At 43.4% G+C, this 19,625-nt stretch overlaps 1 protein-coding gene across 1 annotated transcript in view; it reads right to left on the minus strand.

Moving 5' to 3' along the window:
- Positions 1–692: 692 nt before the first annotated feature.
- LGI2 (leucine rich repeat LGI family member 2) overlaps positions 693–19,625 on the minus strand; it is a 28,222-nt gene continuing 9,289 nt past the window's right edge. The window contains exons 5-8 of the mRNA XM_033160584.1: positions 18,533–18,604; positions 14,876–15,045; positions 10,293–10,457; positions 693–2,940 (exon numbers count right to left, since the gene is read on the minus strand). Of these exons, the coding sequence (XP_033016475.1) occupies positions 2,123–2,940; positions 10,293–10,457; positions 14,876–15,045; positions 18,533–18,604 (1,225 nt within the window). The 3' untranslated portion in view covers positions 693–2,122. The remainder of the gene's footprint in view (positions 2,941–10,292; positions 10,458–14,875; positions 15,046–18,532; positions 18,605–19,625) is intronic.

A 19,625-nucleotide genomic window follows, 5' to 3' on the forward strand; every position in this document is an offset into this window, starting at 1 on the left:
ATGAAAATAGGGATCCTTTCTATTTTATAGAATTAAGACGTTTAGTTTGGTAGTGTATGATAATGAACTTTCTTATATTTGTAAGTGAGGTTTGGAGCTTTCAGGGTTAAATAAGCTCAACAGTACGCCCCTCTCACAGGGAAGATGTGTCACAACATCCGGGGTTCTGTTGTATGCGAAGCCTATGTGATTTATGTGACGCACTGTATTTTCAGTCCTGCTTTCGCTTTTGACCGTAGCGGAGCGGAGATGTCCTCTGTGAGCCCCGGAAAGAATCTCCGTGATTTATATGCTTGTAATTAAATCTTGCTTGCTTGAAACAAGCTAGACTGTGTGGGAGTTTATTTGCTGGCAAGAAAGGCACACACACCGTTGCGCAGGAAGAAGTTTGAACAACTCTGCAAAAGCACTGGAGAAGCAAGATACGCAGCAGAAGTGTTGCTGGACACCACTCCAAGTGCTATACTGGCTTTGAGGCTTCTCCAGTTAAAACCAAAAGCCCCATCACCTTCTATGTTATAGAATTAAGACGTTCAGTTTGGTAGTGTATGATAATGAACGTTCTTATATTTGTAAGTCTTTTAGCAGTGGGACTGGGTTAAAGTTGTCGCTGTCATTGTGATTATTAGTATAAATGTCCTTGTGATAAACATTTTTTTTATCGGGGGGGAACATCAATAAAATTGTAAGCAAAAAGAATGGTAGGATTCTGCCACTGCCACCCCATCATCCTGAAACCACTGAATGTCAGTATAGCTGTGCATTTCACTGTTTTAATATGGGGAACTAAATGCATACAAACCCTTTTTACAATAAATCCCAGAATGTTTAACAGCTGAAAGCTGAGCTGGTTCTTGCACGCAGTCTTCACCTCTGTGGCACTGTCACCTGATCAGGCGGTCCACATTTTAATGAAAAGGCCATTCAGATTGTGTGAGCTTTGCACGGGAGATTCTTTAAAGCATGCATTAAACAACATGGGCAAACAAACCGAAAGCACAAATTGGCCAATAGCATGAAAATTACCAAAACACCAGTTCTCGTGGTCACATCTTGGGGGCCTTGTCCAAAGTAATCAGGAAGCAAATGAAAGGAATTAGGCAGAATTAACAGGGCATGATCTGATCCTGCCAAATATTAGCAAGTCTTTCAATGGGGGAATGAAGCACATGTGTAGTTCTGTCCCAGTGAAATCAACTGTACTTTGAAAAGTTTACCTTTGGCTAGATCCAGGTCCATGTGTGGGAACAGCCAACGTTAAAAAGAACGGGGAGTAGGAAATTCTGGATGTGGTGGCATCACACCACTTGCTTCTTTTACTAAACATTATCTGAGAGATTTGGGTTGGCAGCAGCTATACGCCTTCCAAAACAAGTGGGCAGGCCATAAATAGTAGCAGAGATGGGTTGGGTTAGTTCAGATGAAGTACTGAATGTGGAGCTGCTGTGAACTAGCCGCCTGGGAGAGATTTAGGGAACAGATCACATGTCCACTCTTTCCTCCTCCCCTAAATCAGACTGAGCATTGAAAAGACGGTGCTGTCTAGAGGCTCCTCCTATCACAGTTGCTTCAGAGGCCAACCAGCAGAGCTCCTTTTCTTGCAGCCTTCCTTGACTAGCATGAAGCAAAGACGATGTAACAGCATTTTCATCTCGATGCCAACTTTTACAAATCCCAAACAAGCATGTGGAGTTAGTCCGTAAATATGGGTTCTGCCAAGATCAGCTCACAGGAGGATTGGCACACTGGAGTTATTTCCTCTTCTTTTCTTTCTACACGCGGCTATCCTGCCTCTTTTGGTTTCCCATCTCCATTCTCGATTTTACATCAATGTTGTAGATGTGTTAGAATTAATTCTAATGCATTGCACACTTTTTTTCTGAGTAATTATAGGCTTTAAAGTGTCTTTACCAATGGTAAAATGGGCATGGCATGCATTTAACCAAGTTAATGCGATCCCTGATTAAATATGCAAACTTCTATAAAGTTCAGAAAACTCCTGACTAATGCCACAGGCACATCCTACCTTCAGGAAATGAGTAATCTGTCCTTTTTATTTGTTTTTATGTGAAAATGTCACTGTACATGAGATACCCCCTCCCACCTCCCTCCCACAGCTCCTTCATAAACTCAAGTCAACAATTATGTGTTCAAATATTTGCGTGTGGCCTTTAAAACTGGAAGCAAAGAAAAAATCTCTTCTATCGGTTGACACAGCTGTGAATGAACGAGGTGCCTGCACATAGATTTCCTTGAATATTTTAAAGAGCTGCTTCTCATTATCCCACTGGAATATTTGGGAGAAGGTGTAGTCACTTCCCAGGGCTAGGTAGTGATTATTCTTAAAGGAGAACGGCTGAAGGATCATGGCTCCCCGAGACGGCAGAGCTTGGATTTCCACAAACTGTTTGCTATTCCACTTCATTACTCTGGAGTCGCCTATAAATCTTGTAAGTGAGAGGTAGAGGTTGTCCTGTATTCGAAAGCTTTTCACAGCCAACACATCTTCCATATTGGGTATCTCACTGTGTGGGAGAAACTTTCTGGAATTTTTGTTCCATTGAAGGATAATGGGAATCTGTGAGCGGCTTGACAGGATTAGATGAGATTTTCCATCTATATCAACGAACTCAGCATCTGTGTCCCGGAACCATTCATGCAAGGATTGGTAAGAGTAAAACCCCTTGTTGTTCCATTTATAAATTGTCGTCAGACCAGCTTTTGAGCTATCTGCGATGACAAAAAAGGTTTCACTCTCTATCTGAAAGAGTTCTATGTCATTCGGCTTTGAAATACGGGAAACTTCTATGTCTTGGAATTTGACAAACTTTGTCCAGCCTTCCTCATACTTATAAATGTGTGAGCCACCGAAAAGCTGAGCCACCACCACAAAAACCTGATCATCAATCAAGATCGCTTTGCATCCCACTATGGACTGACCTGTTGGCTCAAACAAAGGAGCAATGTCAGCAGAGTACAATTAAATCTTTCAAACAACATATTGACCAATTCATCATTGTTTTTGAATGAAACCAACATAATCCAGGCAGTCAAGATAGTTATGAAGAGACCATGTTTCTTTCCACTGAAAATACCATATTAACCTTGCCTCTCAAGATCTGAAATGCACCACTGTCAACATTAAAGAGGACCCAATGGAGTATGTTGTTGGTAGGGCTAAAAACTTCAATACTGGAGAAATGTTTGGGTCAATCTGATGCTCTGGACAGCTATATCGAAATCTAGAGCAGGCCCTCCATTTGTTTTATTTATTCATTTATTTAAAAGCATTTATAAACCACTTAATATTTTAAAACTAATATCTACTTGGTGTACATCATTAAAACAAGAATATAACATACAATCAGTAGTGTAACAGTAGCATAAAAGCATCTAAAAATAGCAGTTCTGGGAATTAAAACAAAAACAATCTTAAGGGTCAGTGAAAGCCTGGGCAAAAAGATCTTTACAATGTTGCTGGAGTAGAACTCCCATAATCTCTGACCATCAGTAATAATGCTGATGGGAATTGGAGTTTGTCATCATCTGGAGGGCTACAGACTCCCCATTCCTGATCTAGGCAATCAAGCTAAGGTTCTTAGAAAACTCTCTAGCTTGAGCTGGTAGCCAGAGCCTGAAACGCAGGAAGGACAAATTATTCCTCTGTTGACCAGGTAAAGGCAAGAGGTCATATTCCTAGTACTTATAGGGGGGGAGTAAGTTCTGTGCCTGTAGAGGAAGGATGGTGAACCTGTGGCCCTCTATCATTCCCAGCCAACATGGCCAACGTTCAAGGATCTTGGAATTGTAGCCTGAAAACTGAAGGACCACAAGTTCCCCATCTGCTGTACAGGGAGCCATAGCCTGAGCATACCCAATCGATGAAGTCCCAAACAAGGAATACTGGAGTCAACTCTGCCAGTCATATCTATGGACTCCTCCTGTTGTTAGCTCATTTAAATAACTTGCTGGTCCTTCTAGTAAACGTTGTGCCTGGGGGGGGCAGGCTATCTGCTTGAACATATGTTCTCCAGAGCTAGCCCAATCCCCAGACATTCTGGATAACCCTGCGGTTTCCCAGATCCCCAGCTGGAGGCTGGGAAGGATAAACGCCCAATGCCTGAGCCAAGGTCTCCCTACATCTGAATCTTAATTAAGTTGTGGCCAATTTTAATCCCATAGCACGTTGTCTTGTGTCATTATTCCACTCAGGGGTTTCCTGGGGTTTGGGGGACTCCGCCTGTCCACGCAAACGTTGTGACTGGAGGCATCCACCAAAGCAGTCTTGGAAACGCCTCTTGGAGAGCATAAGAGCATGCATGACTGGTGCAGAGCCACTGAGCAAAAAACCTGGTTCTTTTACAGAGTTAAAAATCAGCATAGTAGCATTTCAGCTTTAACAACCTTGGGTGTCTGCTGCTGATCAACAAGAAAGCCCTTTCCACTCTTTGAAAGAATCAGCCATGCTGAAATAGACTTGATTTGACCTTAAATATGCCCTATCCATACAGCAACCTACTTCCTGTTCCTTGCTAAGGGGAACATCATCTTTCTACAACACTTTTAAAAAGTTTCCCCTAAACACCATAAATTGACTAACTTGAACAAACAACAAACATGATGTTTTGTATTTGTTTTTCAAGTGCAGTAGTTTCAAGTGAAAGGTCAGCGAAAATATGAGCTGAGAATCACCAAACAGGCAGTGCTGAACAATTCCTTGGCTGCAATCCTGTACACTTACCTGTGAATAAGTCCCATGAACTCAACAGGTTTTACTTCTGAGTAGACATTCATAGGATTGCAGTGTCAACCTCTTAAAAACTCTTTGTCAGGCTCAGACCACAGATCTTCTGGGAGCAAAACCACTGTGGGGGTGAGCTAGAGCATCTCACTGTGCTACCTTTGGCACTTAATACATCTCGGTGAGAACCTTTGGCAGGGGAGAAGTTTTCTCCATCTTGCCTCTTCTGGTGCTGTGCTGTCTAGAACCATAGTTTTTCCATGAGGGTGAGTGTGCCCTTTTTGGTTCAGGAAACAGGAACCTGGTGAGAAAAGGGTCTCCTTCTATTACAGGATGGGTTGTCTGAAGTGCCTTGGGGTTATTGTGGCTTTTCTTTCAAATTCAAGTGAGGGGAAAAGTCTCATCTGGAAAAAGTGTTCCTTTTAGTTGAGACATCTTGGTTGCATTTGTGCATAGTGATGTAGCATGCTTGGTTAGGGACTAAGAGTAGTTTGACTTCGTTTGTATTATTATTCTCCTTTTTAGCTGTTATGTTTGGTGTGGGCAAGCTTTCTTATTGCTAGGTGCCTTAATTTGGGTGTAATGCTAGTATTAATGGTACCGGATACTGTTAACTGACATGTTGGTATGTTTTGATATGTTATAAATAAATTGTAATTGCTAAAGTGTATGTGGTATATTGCAGTGTGTTCTGTTTAGTTATTAAACACTTATCTTAAACTGTCTACTTTGTGAATTGCTTTGAGCATAATGTATTCTGAGTTTGTCATATGCAGTATGTAAATAAACGGACTGTGTCTAAAACTACAGGCCTCCTTCTTGTGCCAAATCAGCTTTACTGGTCATGCCCAGTGCAACTGGTTATTGCCATTTGCTGTCCCCAGCCAAACCTCCACTTTCTGTTAGCTGACTTGGTCTGCAGAACACAGCAAATACGGAGCACAGCTCACAGTGCCTGCTTTGCCTCAGTGTATTCCTAACTGCGCAGCTATTATAAGATTCTAGTTCCCACTACCTGCTTCTCATGCTACATTTTCCTTACCTGCCTACAGGAACAAAAATCAGCCTGTCTCTCTGGCTTGCAGTGTTGTCTCACACTTTTGGTCAGATACCTTGGCTTGGCCAGCTCACTTAAAATGATCCTGAAGAGATCCAGGTGCTTCTTCACTCTCCCATCCTGTGAAGAACCTGACCTTTCAGGGCAATAAGGGGTCCACCCTTCTAGGGGATGTGTCCCAACAGTCCCCTAAAGCAGGAATGGGGAACTGAATGCAGCCTTCAAATCTCTCCACATAGCCCTAAGCTACACCCCTTACTATAGCCATCCCTGAGTATTTGGCTTGGCTGAAATCTGTCCTTAAACAGCAGTAAATCCGCTCCACTTACCTGTGGGGAAGAGTTGCAGTGGACCGCATGGCCGCCCTCTCACTTCCGGGTGGACGGGGGACTTTGTCCCTCGCCGCCCGGAGGAACCCCGGCCACGTCAGCAAGCAGCCAGCCAATCAGCCGGCTGGGGTGTGTGGCCAGGAACAACCTTTAAAAGAGAGGCGCAAGCCGGAGGGCTTCCTTTCGGCTCGCTTCCGCCTGCCCCTCCAAGCTTAAGGGTATTCCGTTAAAGGAATCCGGGGTGTGGATTTCGTCCGAAGCCCGGGGCGGGGCTAGGGCCATGCCACGACCCCTTGGGAACCCAGGGGGAGCTTGAGTTGGTCTGAATCGACAGAGCTCCCCCTACCAGTTGTTTACCCTTACTTGACTTCCTGATCTGCGGGCAGGAGTCAGATATAGTCAGGTCCACTCAATGCCTAAGCCAATACCGCTCACATTCTGTAACCAATAAAGTTGTGGCCAAATTTTGCCCATTAACATTAACATTATATCCTGTGTCCTGGTGTTTTATTTCATCCTCGAGGGGGCGGCCATGGGGTCTCGACACGCAATACTTACTGCTTCCTTGGATAGAGGATGAAGAGTGTGTGTGTGTGTTTAAGTAAACCCATGACATTTGCATTGCCTACTGTACTATACACACCCATTGCTCCATCTACTTTCACCTCTGGTCCTACTCTCTACTGGCGTAAGGCTCCCAGAAGGTTGCTCATGAGTTAAATTTTTCCCCATCTCTGCCCTAAATTCTAGTTAAGACATAAAAAGATAGATCAGTTCAGACCTCCCTACTTTAGTTCAGAGTCTAGATTTTTTGGCAGAGGTATCCCCAGGAGCATGGGGAATGACAGTGAATTGGAACAGTTTCTTGCATGCTAATGGGCCTGTTTATGATAATCAGACCTAATGCAGTTCAATAAGCATCATACTGTCATTTATTATCTAGCAACTAGTAACACGGAGCAGTGCTTGTTTTGACCTGTCATGTGTAAAGAGGAAGAATAGAATGGGAAAGGAAGGAGAAGATTTGAAGAAAACATAATCATCATGTCTTAAGGTGGAAATGGGAGGAAGAAAGGGGCAGGAAGTGATGGACTTAACATTTTGAGTTGGTCACTGTGGATTCCTACTTGCCAAATTGATAGAATCCTATGAAGTGAGAGAAGTAATAATAATAATAATAATAATTTATTATTTATACCCCGCCCATCTGGCCGGGTCTCCCCAGCCACTCTGGGCGGCCTCCAACAAATATCAAAATACAATACAGAGTCACAAATTAAAAACTTCCCTAAACAGGGCTGTCTTTAGGTGTTTTCTGAATGTCAGGTAGTTGTTTATTCCCTTGACTTCTGACGGGAGGGCGTTCCACAGGGCGGGCGCCACTACCGAGAAGGCCCTCTGCCTGGTTCCCTGTAGTTTTGCTTCTCGCAGTGAGGGAACCGCCAGAAGGCCCTCGGCGCTGGATCTCAGTGTCCGGGCTGAATGATGGGGGTGGAGACGCTCCTTCAGGTATACAGGACCGAGGCCGTTTAGGGCTTTAAAGGTCAACACCAACACTTTGAATTGTGCTCGGAAACGTACTGGGAGCCAATGCAGATCTCTCAGGACCGGTGTTATGTGGTCCCGGCGGCCACTCCCAGTCACCAGTCTAGCTGCCGCATTCTGGATTAATTGCAGTTTCCGGGTCACCTTCAAAGGTAGCCCCACGTAGAGCGCATTGCAGTAGTCCAAGCGGGAGATAACCAGAGCATGCACCACTCTGACAAGACAGTCTGCGGGCAGGTAGGGTCTCAGCCTGCGTACCAGATGGAGCTGGTAGACAGCCGCCCTGGACACAGAATTAACCTGCGCTTCCATGGACAGCTGTGAGTCCAAAATGACTCCCAGGCTGCGCACCTGGTCCTTCAGGGGCACAGTTACCCCATTCAGGACCAGGGAGTCCCCCACACCCGCCCGCCTCCTGTCCCCCAAAAACAGTACTTCTGTCTTGTCAGGATTCAACCTCAATCTGTTAGCCGCCATCCATCCTCCAACAGCCTCCAGGCACTCACACAGGACCTTCACCGCCTTCACTGGTTCTGATTTAAAAGAGAGGTAGAGCTGGGTGTCATCTGCATATTGATGAACACCCAACCCAAACCCCCTGATGATCTCTCCCAGCGGCTTCATGTAGATATTAAAAAGCATGGGGGAGAGGACAGAACCCTGAGGCACCCCACAAGTGAGAGCCCAGGGGTCTGAACACTCATCCCCCACCACCACTTTCTGAACACGGCCCAGGAGGAAAGAGCGGAACCACTGTATAACAGTGCCCCCAGCTCCCAACCCCTCTAGCCGGTCCAGAAGGATGTTATGGTCGATGGTGTCAAAGGCCGCTGAGAGATCCAGCAGAACCAGGAAACAGCTCTCACCTTTGTCCCTAGCCCGCCGGAGATCATCAACCAGCGCGACCAAGGCAGTTTCAGTCCCATGATGAGGCCTGAATCCTGATTGGAAGGGATCCAAATGGTCCGCATCTTCCAGGCGTGCTTGGAGTTGTTCAGCAACCACCCGCTCAATCACCTTGCCCAAGAATGGTAAATTTGAGACTGGGCGATAGTTGGCCATATTGGCCGGGTCTAGAGATGTTTTTTTAAGAAGCGGTTTAATGACCGCCTCTTTCAGCGGGTCTGGAAAGATTCCCTCGCAGAGGGAAGCATTCACCACCGCGCAGAGCCCATCGCCCAGCCCTTCCCGGCTAGCTTTTATAAGCCAGGATGGGCAAGGATCTAGGAGACAGGTGGTCGGTTTCACTCGTCCAAGCAGCCTGTCCACATCCTCGGAGGTAACAGATTGGAATTGATCCCATGAAACATGACTAGACAGGGCTCTAGCACTCTCCCGCCCCGGCCCTGCTCCCACGGTGGAGTCTACCTCCTTCTGAATCTGAGCGACTTTATCTGCAAAAAACTTTGCAAAAGCATTGCAGGAGATCTTGGGGTAAATGAATAAATGCAATGGAGTATCTTTCATTACAAAGTAAATGAATAAATGCAATGGAGTATCTTTCATTACAAAGGTTTGTGATTCGTTTTTCTCAAGCGCATCAGCCTGGATAGCTCAGTTGGTTAGAGCGTGGTGGTGGTAATGCCAAGGGTGCAGGTTCAGTCCCCGTATAGGACAGCTGCATAATCCTGCGTTGCAGGTGGGTAGACTAGATGATCCTCAAGGTCCCTTCCAACTCTACAATTCTAAGCCACAATTTTGTTGCTGCTCTTGCCTCATCTCCTCACAGGTGCAAGCAAAGTGTTTGTATGAGGGAACATGAAGATTTGGCTGGAGACCAAAATACACCCAGCTCAAACCTTCAGGAGGAGGACTCAAGGCAAGAGGAGGCAAAGAATACTTGGTTGATCTGGGCAGGGCCAAATAACAATATTGGGGCTGTCTCTCTAAGACTGCGATGGCATCACCTCTAATTGCAGGGAGATTAGATGACATCGGCTATCTGATGAGCATTCATTCTAATTTGCTTATGGGGAGGTCAGATGACATTGTGTCAAAGCAAGCATTATTCCACACTGTCCAGTGTATCTTTGTCTCACTTCCTTTATAGTTTAAAAAAAATATCCAGTATTTTGGTCAAGCTGGGTTGTTACATAAAAATGCCAATCAACTTTAATTGCATACCCCCCTATATTGAGAAAAAGTATGACAAGAAGGTTAATACCCCCTTTCTAAGTTCCATGGTTTGAATTTAATCCCCCACCTCTGATGTTGAGGGTTGCTTTTTGTTTTTTTAAGAGTTAAAAGAGATTTGATCTCTAACATGTCATCTACTTTGGCCCATAGTGTTACTCTACTGAGTCTACTCCATATTGAAGAATCTGCTTTGCATTCCATTTCTTGGTCAAACTAGAGTGTGGCATCTTGTAACCCTCTGAGGATTCTGCAATATATGAACTCATATTTTATCCATCATAATGATAATCATTTTGTTAGTGAACTAGACTATTTTTTATTTTTCAATGGATCCAACCTAAATTCAGCAGAGATCAAGAGATATTCTTTTCAACATGCATTTTTTCCCCTGATACTTGGATTTTTTTTAAAAAAAGACCTATTCAAAACACACTAATAATCAATTAAGTAATATAACAAATAAGAATTATGTGTTCATTTTTACCAGTAATGTTGTCATAACTCCTGAAGTTCTTCTCAATGTGATCCCATTCTAGCACCATGCAATTTTCCATGCTGGGCTGGGCAATGGCGACATACACATCATTGTTTGAGTGGTATGTGTCCACTGAAACTGACTGGTAGGGTAAAATCTGATGAACCACAAAATCTGAAAATAAATGTTTGTAATTAAAAACAACAAAAATGTTACAATTGAACTTGGAAGAAAGCATAAAGAAAACAGACAAGTTACGCTGATTTCTCTCTGGAAAACTCTGGCTTGGAAAAATTACTTTGGGGAACAGTCTTCAAGGGGGAAAACATCAGAATGCAGTATGAATTTAAACCCCAATGTGCTCCTTTTTGCACTTGAAGTCACCTTCACCTGATCAGAAGCAGATCTGCACAGTTAAAGACATGGGTCTGATATTGTCCTACATAATTTGGGTCTTAACTCCAATGATATATTGTGTGCTAAAAGACACACGTTTCCACACTTACACTGTGCCTTTCTGTGACTACATCCTCTGTGCCTCTTCTGGTTTCTGATACCTACAGTATCTTGTAAGTCTTAAAGCTATGAAATTTTGAATTAATTAATATAGGCAGATGATTCTACCCTTTTTGGGGGGGACATTAAAAAGGAAAGGCTTAAATGATGTATCCAGTTTGTTCTGACATGACAGAAGTCAGTAGCAAAGGAGGGCATCCCAGAAATTGGTTTCACAGTATGGATTCAAAAGAATTTCACTTCACACTGCTGGAATACTCTATTAAAAATGTATTCCCTTTCTAGAGGTGGGCCGTGAGATTGTTCCTTCACTAATAGAATTGCTTTGCTTTCTCGGCGTTTTCCTTCTGCTGCAGTTGTTTTGAAAACTAGAACATATTTTGCTGATTTTATCCAACACTCTCATATGTAGCGGTTGATCAGTTGAAGTAACAACTGTGTGGCTGGATGATGCCCCTCTGACCGCCGCGTTCAAAAAGCCTTTGATCAGATACTATGCAAGTTTCAACCTACCAAAGACTACAGGATACCAGCCTAAAGTTTGCTGTGTGATGTTTGCAGGTTACAATTCATGGAGTAAATATAAGCAGTAATAATTTTTAGTATTTATATACTACTTTCACCACTTTTTCCATAACCCTTACAGCATAGTAGGCCAATATATTATGCCCATGAGCAGTAGTGGTGGTGAGAGATAGTTACTTGCTTAAAGTAAGGTTACCAGATATTTTTTTTCAGTGAATCTGGGGACACTTTTCAACTTTAATTGATTTTGTATGGGGACTGATTTGTAAATCCGGGGACTGTCCCCGGCAAACAGGGACGTCTGGTAACCTTAACTTAAAGACATCCCACATGGTTGAGGCAGGTCTTGAACCAGAGAATCGCAACTCACAGAATATGCTCTTAACTACGGCCTCAAACTAGGTATGCAGCATCAATGAATTGACTGGTGAATGCATATAAACATAGATGATTGTGCGCATTCACATGAAGGCACTAGGAGAATGTGCACCAACAGACAGCATCAACGGAATTTTACACATTGTCTGGTGAGTCAAAAGAACGGTCAGCAAATGATAGAGAATGTGAAAGTATCAGAAATGTTTCAAACGTGGTTCAGCAAATAAGCACAGCATTTGTGTCAGTTTTGCACAACGGCCAGGCAATGTGCCTAATCCCCTATTTAGATTGACATACCAATATACTTTCTGGTTGACATTGTCTACCTGTACATACACCTCAACAGCACTTTTGGAAGACTAGGCATGTTGACCGGTCAATGGAGAAGACCCCTGTTAGCAATGAATCTTCACACCGTCATGTGAAATCTAATCTAAGAAGTGAAATCTAACCGTCATGTGAACTCAAAATAATCACTGTACACTTCTGGAGAGGTAAATGACAGAAGCTATAAATCTACTAAACACGGAACAGTTAGTTTACTATTGTTGATACACCACAGATAATAATTACACGGCCTAAGCATGGCCCTCTACAAAAAGTAGAGACATACCAATAGCAGCAGGCTTTGCCTATGCATCTACACTTTTTCTTCATACACTCCAGGGAAATTTCAATACTTTCTCATTTTGATGTCAGTTTATTTCGGTCTTTACTTTTGGTACATTTCCTGGCGCTCTAAGATTTCCCACTGAGCACTTAAATCTTCCCGCCTCCTTACTTGCATTTCGCATTTTGTCTTGGGAGTTTATAGTAAGAATAATTTACTTTTATATTGCCCCCTAAACAAGATTTCTCAGCTCTGACAGCTTCCTCTTGTAATGCTGGAGAGCACAAAGCCCTTTGCCATTATGAAACCTGAACAAATGGGGGGCAGGGAGAGTTTTCTGATGTCCAAGGTATGCGAATGACTTGCCAATAATTTCCTTCTCCTACTATTCTATGGGAACAAATGCTGCTCTTCTACTATTGCTGATATCAGAGTATTAAAAGAGACACGCATGCATGTGAAAGAGAGGAGGATCCTCACATTCAGGAGTTCTTGTGGGTTTGTGCGCCTACTGCACACAATCAAAGAGTCAAAGAGATAAACAACTACCTGACATTTAGAAGACATCTGAAGGCAGACCTGTTTAGGGAAGTTTTTAATGACTGGTGTTATGATGTACAGTCATACCCCGGGTGGTGCACGTTCCGTGTTGTGTACGTTCGGGTTAAGAACGGCCGCAACCCGGAAGCGTTTCCGGAGTGCGCGCAACCCCCGGATGCGCGGAACGCTTCTGTGCACTTCGCGCATGCGCAGAAGCGCTCAAATTGCGCTACTTCCGGGTTTTCGGGGTTGAATGAATGAATGAATGAATGAATTTATTTTTACGGTCACAGACCAACTCACTAAATCAACAATACAAAAGTGATACATTAAAATTTGCACAGCAAATACCATACACGTATATACACGTATACAGCAGCATTTAAAATATATAGATTAGAATCGGGGCATTTAAAATATTGCCTAAAAATTGCCATTTAGGGTTCTGTTCATAGCGATAACACCGCTTGTTCTCTGAGCTTTATGGCTTTCGGGGGTTTTTCGTACATTACGCACAGCGACCCAGAACGCATCGCGTGCGTAACTTGGGGTTCCACTGTATTTTTAATCTTTTGTTGGAAGCTGCCCAGAGTGGCTGGGGAAAACCAGCCAGATGGGCGGGGTACAAATAAATTATTATTATTATTATTATTATTATTATTCAGTATTAAATGGCACTTGAAGCTTTGACTTCACATGCAGGGAGAAAAAGCTGTCCATTCTTTGAATCCAGGTTCATACTAGCAAAATGGAGAACTTAAAGTTGAACTAGATGTGACAGAAGGACACGGGGTTGGTGTTGAAAACACCACTGTCTATATTTAGTTCTCCCCTGTGCCCTGCAACACTGAGCGAGAGGCATTGCACAGCATGAAACTGTTTCCACACAGTTTCCACACTCCACTTCTCTACATTAACTGCCACTAGCAAGAGGGAAAATATACAGTTGTGGTGAAGTGATAACACAGGGTAATAGTGTCACTACACGCTACTGGGAATGAGACACTAGATCACGGTTTTTGCCAACAGAGCCATGTTGTCCATAACCTTTAATTCTACCATTAGTCTTGTTGTCTTACCTTCCTTTGTCTGAGCAGATCCAGGAAGACAAATCCATTCTAACAGTGCAATACTACGTATGTTTAATCAGAAGTAAGGCTTACTAGTAAGTGTTTCAGAAGGTGTCAAGAAGCATGAATGTAGGAGAAGATTAAGAATTAGGAAGAAGGAGAACATACTGCAATGCGCTCTACATGGGCTTCCTTTGAAGTTGACTTGGAAACTGCAATTAATCCCGAATGCGGCAGCTAGACTGGTGACTGGGAGCGGCCGCCGAGACCATATAACACCGGTCCTGAAAGATCTTCATTGGCTCCCAGTACGTTTCCGAGCACAATTCAAAGTGTTGGTGCTGACCTTTAAAGCCCTAAACAGCCTCGGTCCTGTATACCTGAAGCGTCTCCACCCCCACCGTCCAGCCTGGACACTGAGATCCAGCGCCAAGGGTCTTCTGGCAGTTCCCTTGCTACGAGAAGAGAGGTTACAGAACCAGGCAGAGGGCCTTCTCAGTAGTGGCGCCTTCCCTGTGGAACGCCCTCCCAGCAGATGTCAAGGCAATAAGCAACTATTTTACTTTTAAAAGACAACTGAAGGCGGCCCTGTTTAGGGAAGTTTTTAATGTTTGATGCTGTATTGTTTTTAACATTCTGTTGGAAGCTGCCCAGAGTGACTGGGGAAATCCAGCCAGATGGGCAGGGTATAAATTATTATTATTATTATTATTATTATTATTATTATTATTATTATTATTAATTTTATAGACAAAGGAGTGGATTTTTGACAAACAATGATTAGCTTTTAAACTCATCTGTCATCACTTTCCATGTAAAATGGGACAATTATAAATAGGACATTTGTGACAATGCTAAGAGAACAACAGTCTGGGAAAAAACCTTATCAGCGTTCTTGGTTCATGGACTTGCATAGCTCAGACTTCTCATTATTCATTTGCTATAAAATATACCTGTAGTGGTGCATTCATCATCAAAACTTGAGGCATCGTTTAACTTCTTGTCCTGAAATTCTGCTGGACCAACACACAGGACATCAGAAACAGTGGAATTGGTCATCTTTAACCACAAAAACAACCACTTGGCTTTGCAGTCACATTCAAACTTGTTTCCCCTTAAGTCTCTAAAAGGACACATAAAAAAATAAAATTAACAGATTTGTTCAAAGAACATTAGAACAGTTCAGAACTGATTCTGGTCAAAAAGTTGACAGCCCACAAACCCTGCTTTCTACATGTGGTGAGGTGGTGATGTTGAAATGAATGGAGGTTGTACAGGTGAAATACATATTAGATTGCAACATGCTGCAAATTTGTTGAGATAACTCTATGCTGTAATTATATCTGTGAATACAAGCTGTCACGAAGTATATTGTGCATAACCTAAAGAACACACTTATTAATTCGTTGGAACAATCGTTTCCCGTTATTTATGGGATCTAATATAATACAAGGACAGATCCTGAAGCTGAGGCTCCAGTACTTTGGCCACCTCATGAGAAGAGAAGACTCCCTGGAAAAGACCCTGATGTTGGGAAAGATGGAGGGCACAAGGAGAAGGGGACGACAGAGGACGAGATGGTTTGACAGTGTTCTCGAAGCAACCAGCATGAGTTTGGCCAAACTCTGGGAGGCAGTGAAAGATAGGCGTGCCTGGCGTGCTCTGGTCCATGGGGTCACGAAGAGTCGGACACGACTGAACAACAACAACAACAAAAATATAATACTTTCCAAGGATTATTATATTGGTAGCTGAAGGTTACCATATTTTTATTGCCCACTTCCTCCAATGAACTCTTATATGGGTAACCTTGGACAAGCCACTTTCTCTCTCAGCGTCAGCTACCTCACAGAGTTGTGGTAAATGTAAAATGTGGGTGGGATGATTGACAGCATGCACGTTGCCCTGTGGAAAAGGCACTCTATCTATCTATCTATCTATCTATCTATCTACCGTATCTATCTAAACAGTAAATGCAATATAGAGTTCCTGTATGGGAGAGTCATTCATTTATTTCCTCCTGTGTTAGGATCTTTGGTAACATTAGGTGGCAGAAACCCAGGGGCGGCTGGTGTAGCGGGACAGTGTTGCTCTCCTGACACCAGCATCACTGCTTCTTATCAGGGTGGGGCACCTGCATAGCCCCAGCCTCCACCATCGCACTTCCCTGCCCCATCATGCCAGCTGTTCTTGCACAAACCATGAAATATCAGGAGCATTTCGAGCGACATTAAAAAAAAACACCAGACCATGCAAAGAAACATTTGAGTACATTTAAAATTTTGGGACAGAGCCTCTTCCCAAGTAGAGGTTACTGCTGAATGCGACTTTTGGTATATATGCACTTTCACAAAAAATGCACTGTTGAATAAGCGCTTAAACTAGGGCATTGTGACTGGTGTGACACTGGAAACAGCGTGTGGCTGTGAGAATTGCATCCCTGATTCACTTATACTTTTTCGAAACCAAGTCGCTCAACTATACTAGACTTCTGCGGGTCTCTTTTCCCACCCTTATTCCCCCCCCCCCCGAGACTGGAATGGAGAACTGGAGATAAGCTGGAGGGTGGAGGGGAAGGGGACTGCTAAACCCTTTCCATTCCTGCATTTTGTCCACTTAAAATTCCACATACATGCCCAGCTACTTTCCCATGCTTGGGTGAAAAGATGAAGGATCCCCATACCTTTCCCCTTGCAAGATGGGCAATTTTAAGTTGAAAGATATCACGAACGCAAGAGTTAAGCAGCCTATCTCTACATGCCCTTTTTCAGTCCTGAGTGACAGCTTGTCAATACTACTTTTGGTTTAAAAGAAATACGGAGGAAAGTAACCAAGTAATTCAATTTAACATCAAATTTGGCCCAGAGGTACACTGGAAATGCTGGAATTCTAAGGTGTCTATAGTGAGACACAGCGGGTGGCGCTGTGGTCTAAACCACAGAGCCTAGGGCTTGCCAATCAGAAGGTTGGCGGTTCGAATCCCTGCGACGGGGTGAGCTCCCATTGCTCGGTCCCAGCTCCTGCCCACCTAGCAGTTCGAAAGCACACCAGTGCAAGTAGATAAATAGGTACCGCTCTGGCAGGAAGGTAAACAGCATTTCCGTATGCTGCTCTGGTTCGCCAGAAGCGGCTTAGTCATGCTGGCCACATGACCCGGAAGCTGTATGCCAGCTCCCTCGGCCAATAAAGCGAGATGCGCGCCGCAACCCCAGAGTCGTCCACGACTGGACCTAATGGTCAGGGTTCCCTTTACCTTTATAGTGAGATCTGAAAAAAGTTTACTGGGCTTTTGAGTCAGTAAAATGTACAAATGCCCCTAGTTTGCACACATTTATCTGTGTCGGATAAGGGCATATTCTTTTCGTGGGGTCATTTCATATATTCAGCTTTCAGTCATCAAGTGTTGAATAATTAAGAGATGGCAACTCAAGTGATGAACATGTTACTTGAGAATATATATATTTACTTAGCAATATATAATTTAAAAGTAGATGGTCACATGCATCCAAATGTTAGATAAAGCACCCATGACTACTGCTATCATGAGATCATTAGCAAAAAGGTAAATGATACAACCTTGATGGCTGATGATACAACCTTGATGGCAGAAAGTGAGGAGGAATTAAAGAACCTTTTAATGAGGGTGAAAGAGGAGAGCGCAAAATATGGTCTGAAGCTCAACATCAAAAAAAAAACTAAGATCATGGCCATCACCTCCTGGCAAATAGAAGGGGAAGAAATGGAAGTAGTGAGAGATTTCACTTTCTTGGGTTCCATGATCACTGCAGATGGTGACAGCAGTCATGAAATTAGAACATGCCTGCTTCTTGGGAGAAAAGCAATGACAAACCTAGACAGCATCTTAAAAAGCAAAGACATCACCCTGCCGACAAAGATCTGTATAGTTAAAGTTATGGTTTTCCCAGTAGTAATGTACGGAAGTGAGAGCTGGACCATAAAAAGGCTGATCGCCGAAGAATTGATGCTTTTGAATTATGGTGCTGGAGGAGACTCTTGAGAGTCCCATGGACTGCAACAAGATCAAACCTATCCATTCTTAAAGAATTCAGCCCGGAGTGCTCACTAGAAGGACAGATCCTGAAGTTGAGTCTCCAGTACTTTGGCCACCTCATGAGAAGAGAAGAGTCCCTAGAAAAGAGCCTGATGTTGGGAAAGATGGAGGGCACAAGGAGAAGGGGACGACAGAGGATGAGATGGTTGGAGAGTGTTCTCGAAGCTACTAACATGAGTTTGGCCAAACTGCGAGGCAGTGAAGGATAGGCGTGCCTGGCGTGCTCTGGTCCATGGGGTCACGAAGAGTTGGACACAACGACTGAACAACAACAACAATTGAAAAATATTTCACTTGGCAATCTGGAATCAGGCTACCAACGACTGAGCAACAACAACAATTGAAAAATATTTCACTTGGCAATCTGGAATCAGGCTACCAGAAAGTAAGTGCCAGTTGATGTATTTGTTTTCAGAATCAGTTCAAACTACAAAAATCTCAAAACAATATTCCAAATTCCAAACTCAGAGTTTAGAAACCCACACAAGGACAGGCTTGCAATAACAACAACACAAATGATTTGGTTGGCTTTACTTACAGTTCAATCAGAGAATCTAAATCACTGAAGACATCCCTTGGCAAAGCTTTAATCTGGTTATTGGCCAAAGAACTGGAAAAAGTAAAGTTAGGTGTTAAAATAGTTGAAGAGATGATAATCACTAAATAGAGCAGCACTTAGCTAATGTTAACCGTTGGATGCTGCCCAATTCCCAGTGTTGACAATGACTAATAGGATTATGAATGAATTATGTAAAACCCTTGAAAGTTAATGGAAATCCTAAACACTCTTGACTTAATTCATGAGAACAGAAAGTCGCTGCTCTTGTTTATAAGTTTGTAATAGCAAGCTTTGCAAAAACTAATCTCAAGGAGCCATCAAACAGATTTCGTTCCGTTTTTGTGGCTTAGGATGAAGAAAGTACACCTACGAAGGTTGCATATAGAATTACATATTTTAAGTACAGTAATGAGCCCACCGTGAATTTGAATTCACTCCTTCTAGGCCAGCCTCCCATACACAATCAACTTTAGGAGCAAGTTCTTCCCGATTTCAACAGGAAATGCTCATTGACTGACACATTAAGCCCCTGAGCAGCCATTATGGCTCTTCCTACTTCTCCCCACTGCTTCTCATTGGATCCAGAATTAATTATTATTATTATTAATAATAATAATAATAATAATACCCCGCCCATCTGGCTGGGTTTCCCCAGCCACTCTGGGTGGCTTCCAACAGAATGTTAAAATACAATAATCTATTAAACATCAAAAGCTTCCCTAAACAGGGCTGCTTTCAGATGTCTCCTAAAAGTCTTGTAGTTGGTTTTCTCTTTGACATCTGGTGGGAGGGTGTTCCACAGGGCGCGTGCCACTACCAAGAAGACCCTCTGCCTGGTTCCCTGTAACTTGGCTTCTTGCAGTGAGGGAACAGCCAGAAGGCCCTCGGCACTGGACCTCAGTGTCCGGGTGGAATGATGGGGGTGGAGACGCTCCTTCAAGTATACTGGACCGAGGCCGTTTAGGGCTTTAAAGGTCAGCACCAACGCTTTGAATTTTGCTCGGAAACGTACTGGGAGCCAATGTAGATCTTTCAAGACCGGTGTTATGTGGTCTCGGCGGCCGCCCCCAGT

This window comes from Lacerta agilis, chromosome 9 (genome assembly GCF_009819535.1).
Source record: "Lacerta agilis isolate rLacAgi1 chromosome 9, rLacAgi1.pri, whole genome shotgun sequence".
NCBI lineage: Eukaryota > Metazoa > Chordata > Lepidosauria > Squamata > Lacertidae > Lacerta > Lacerta agilis.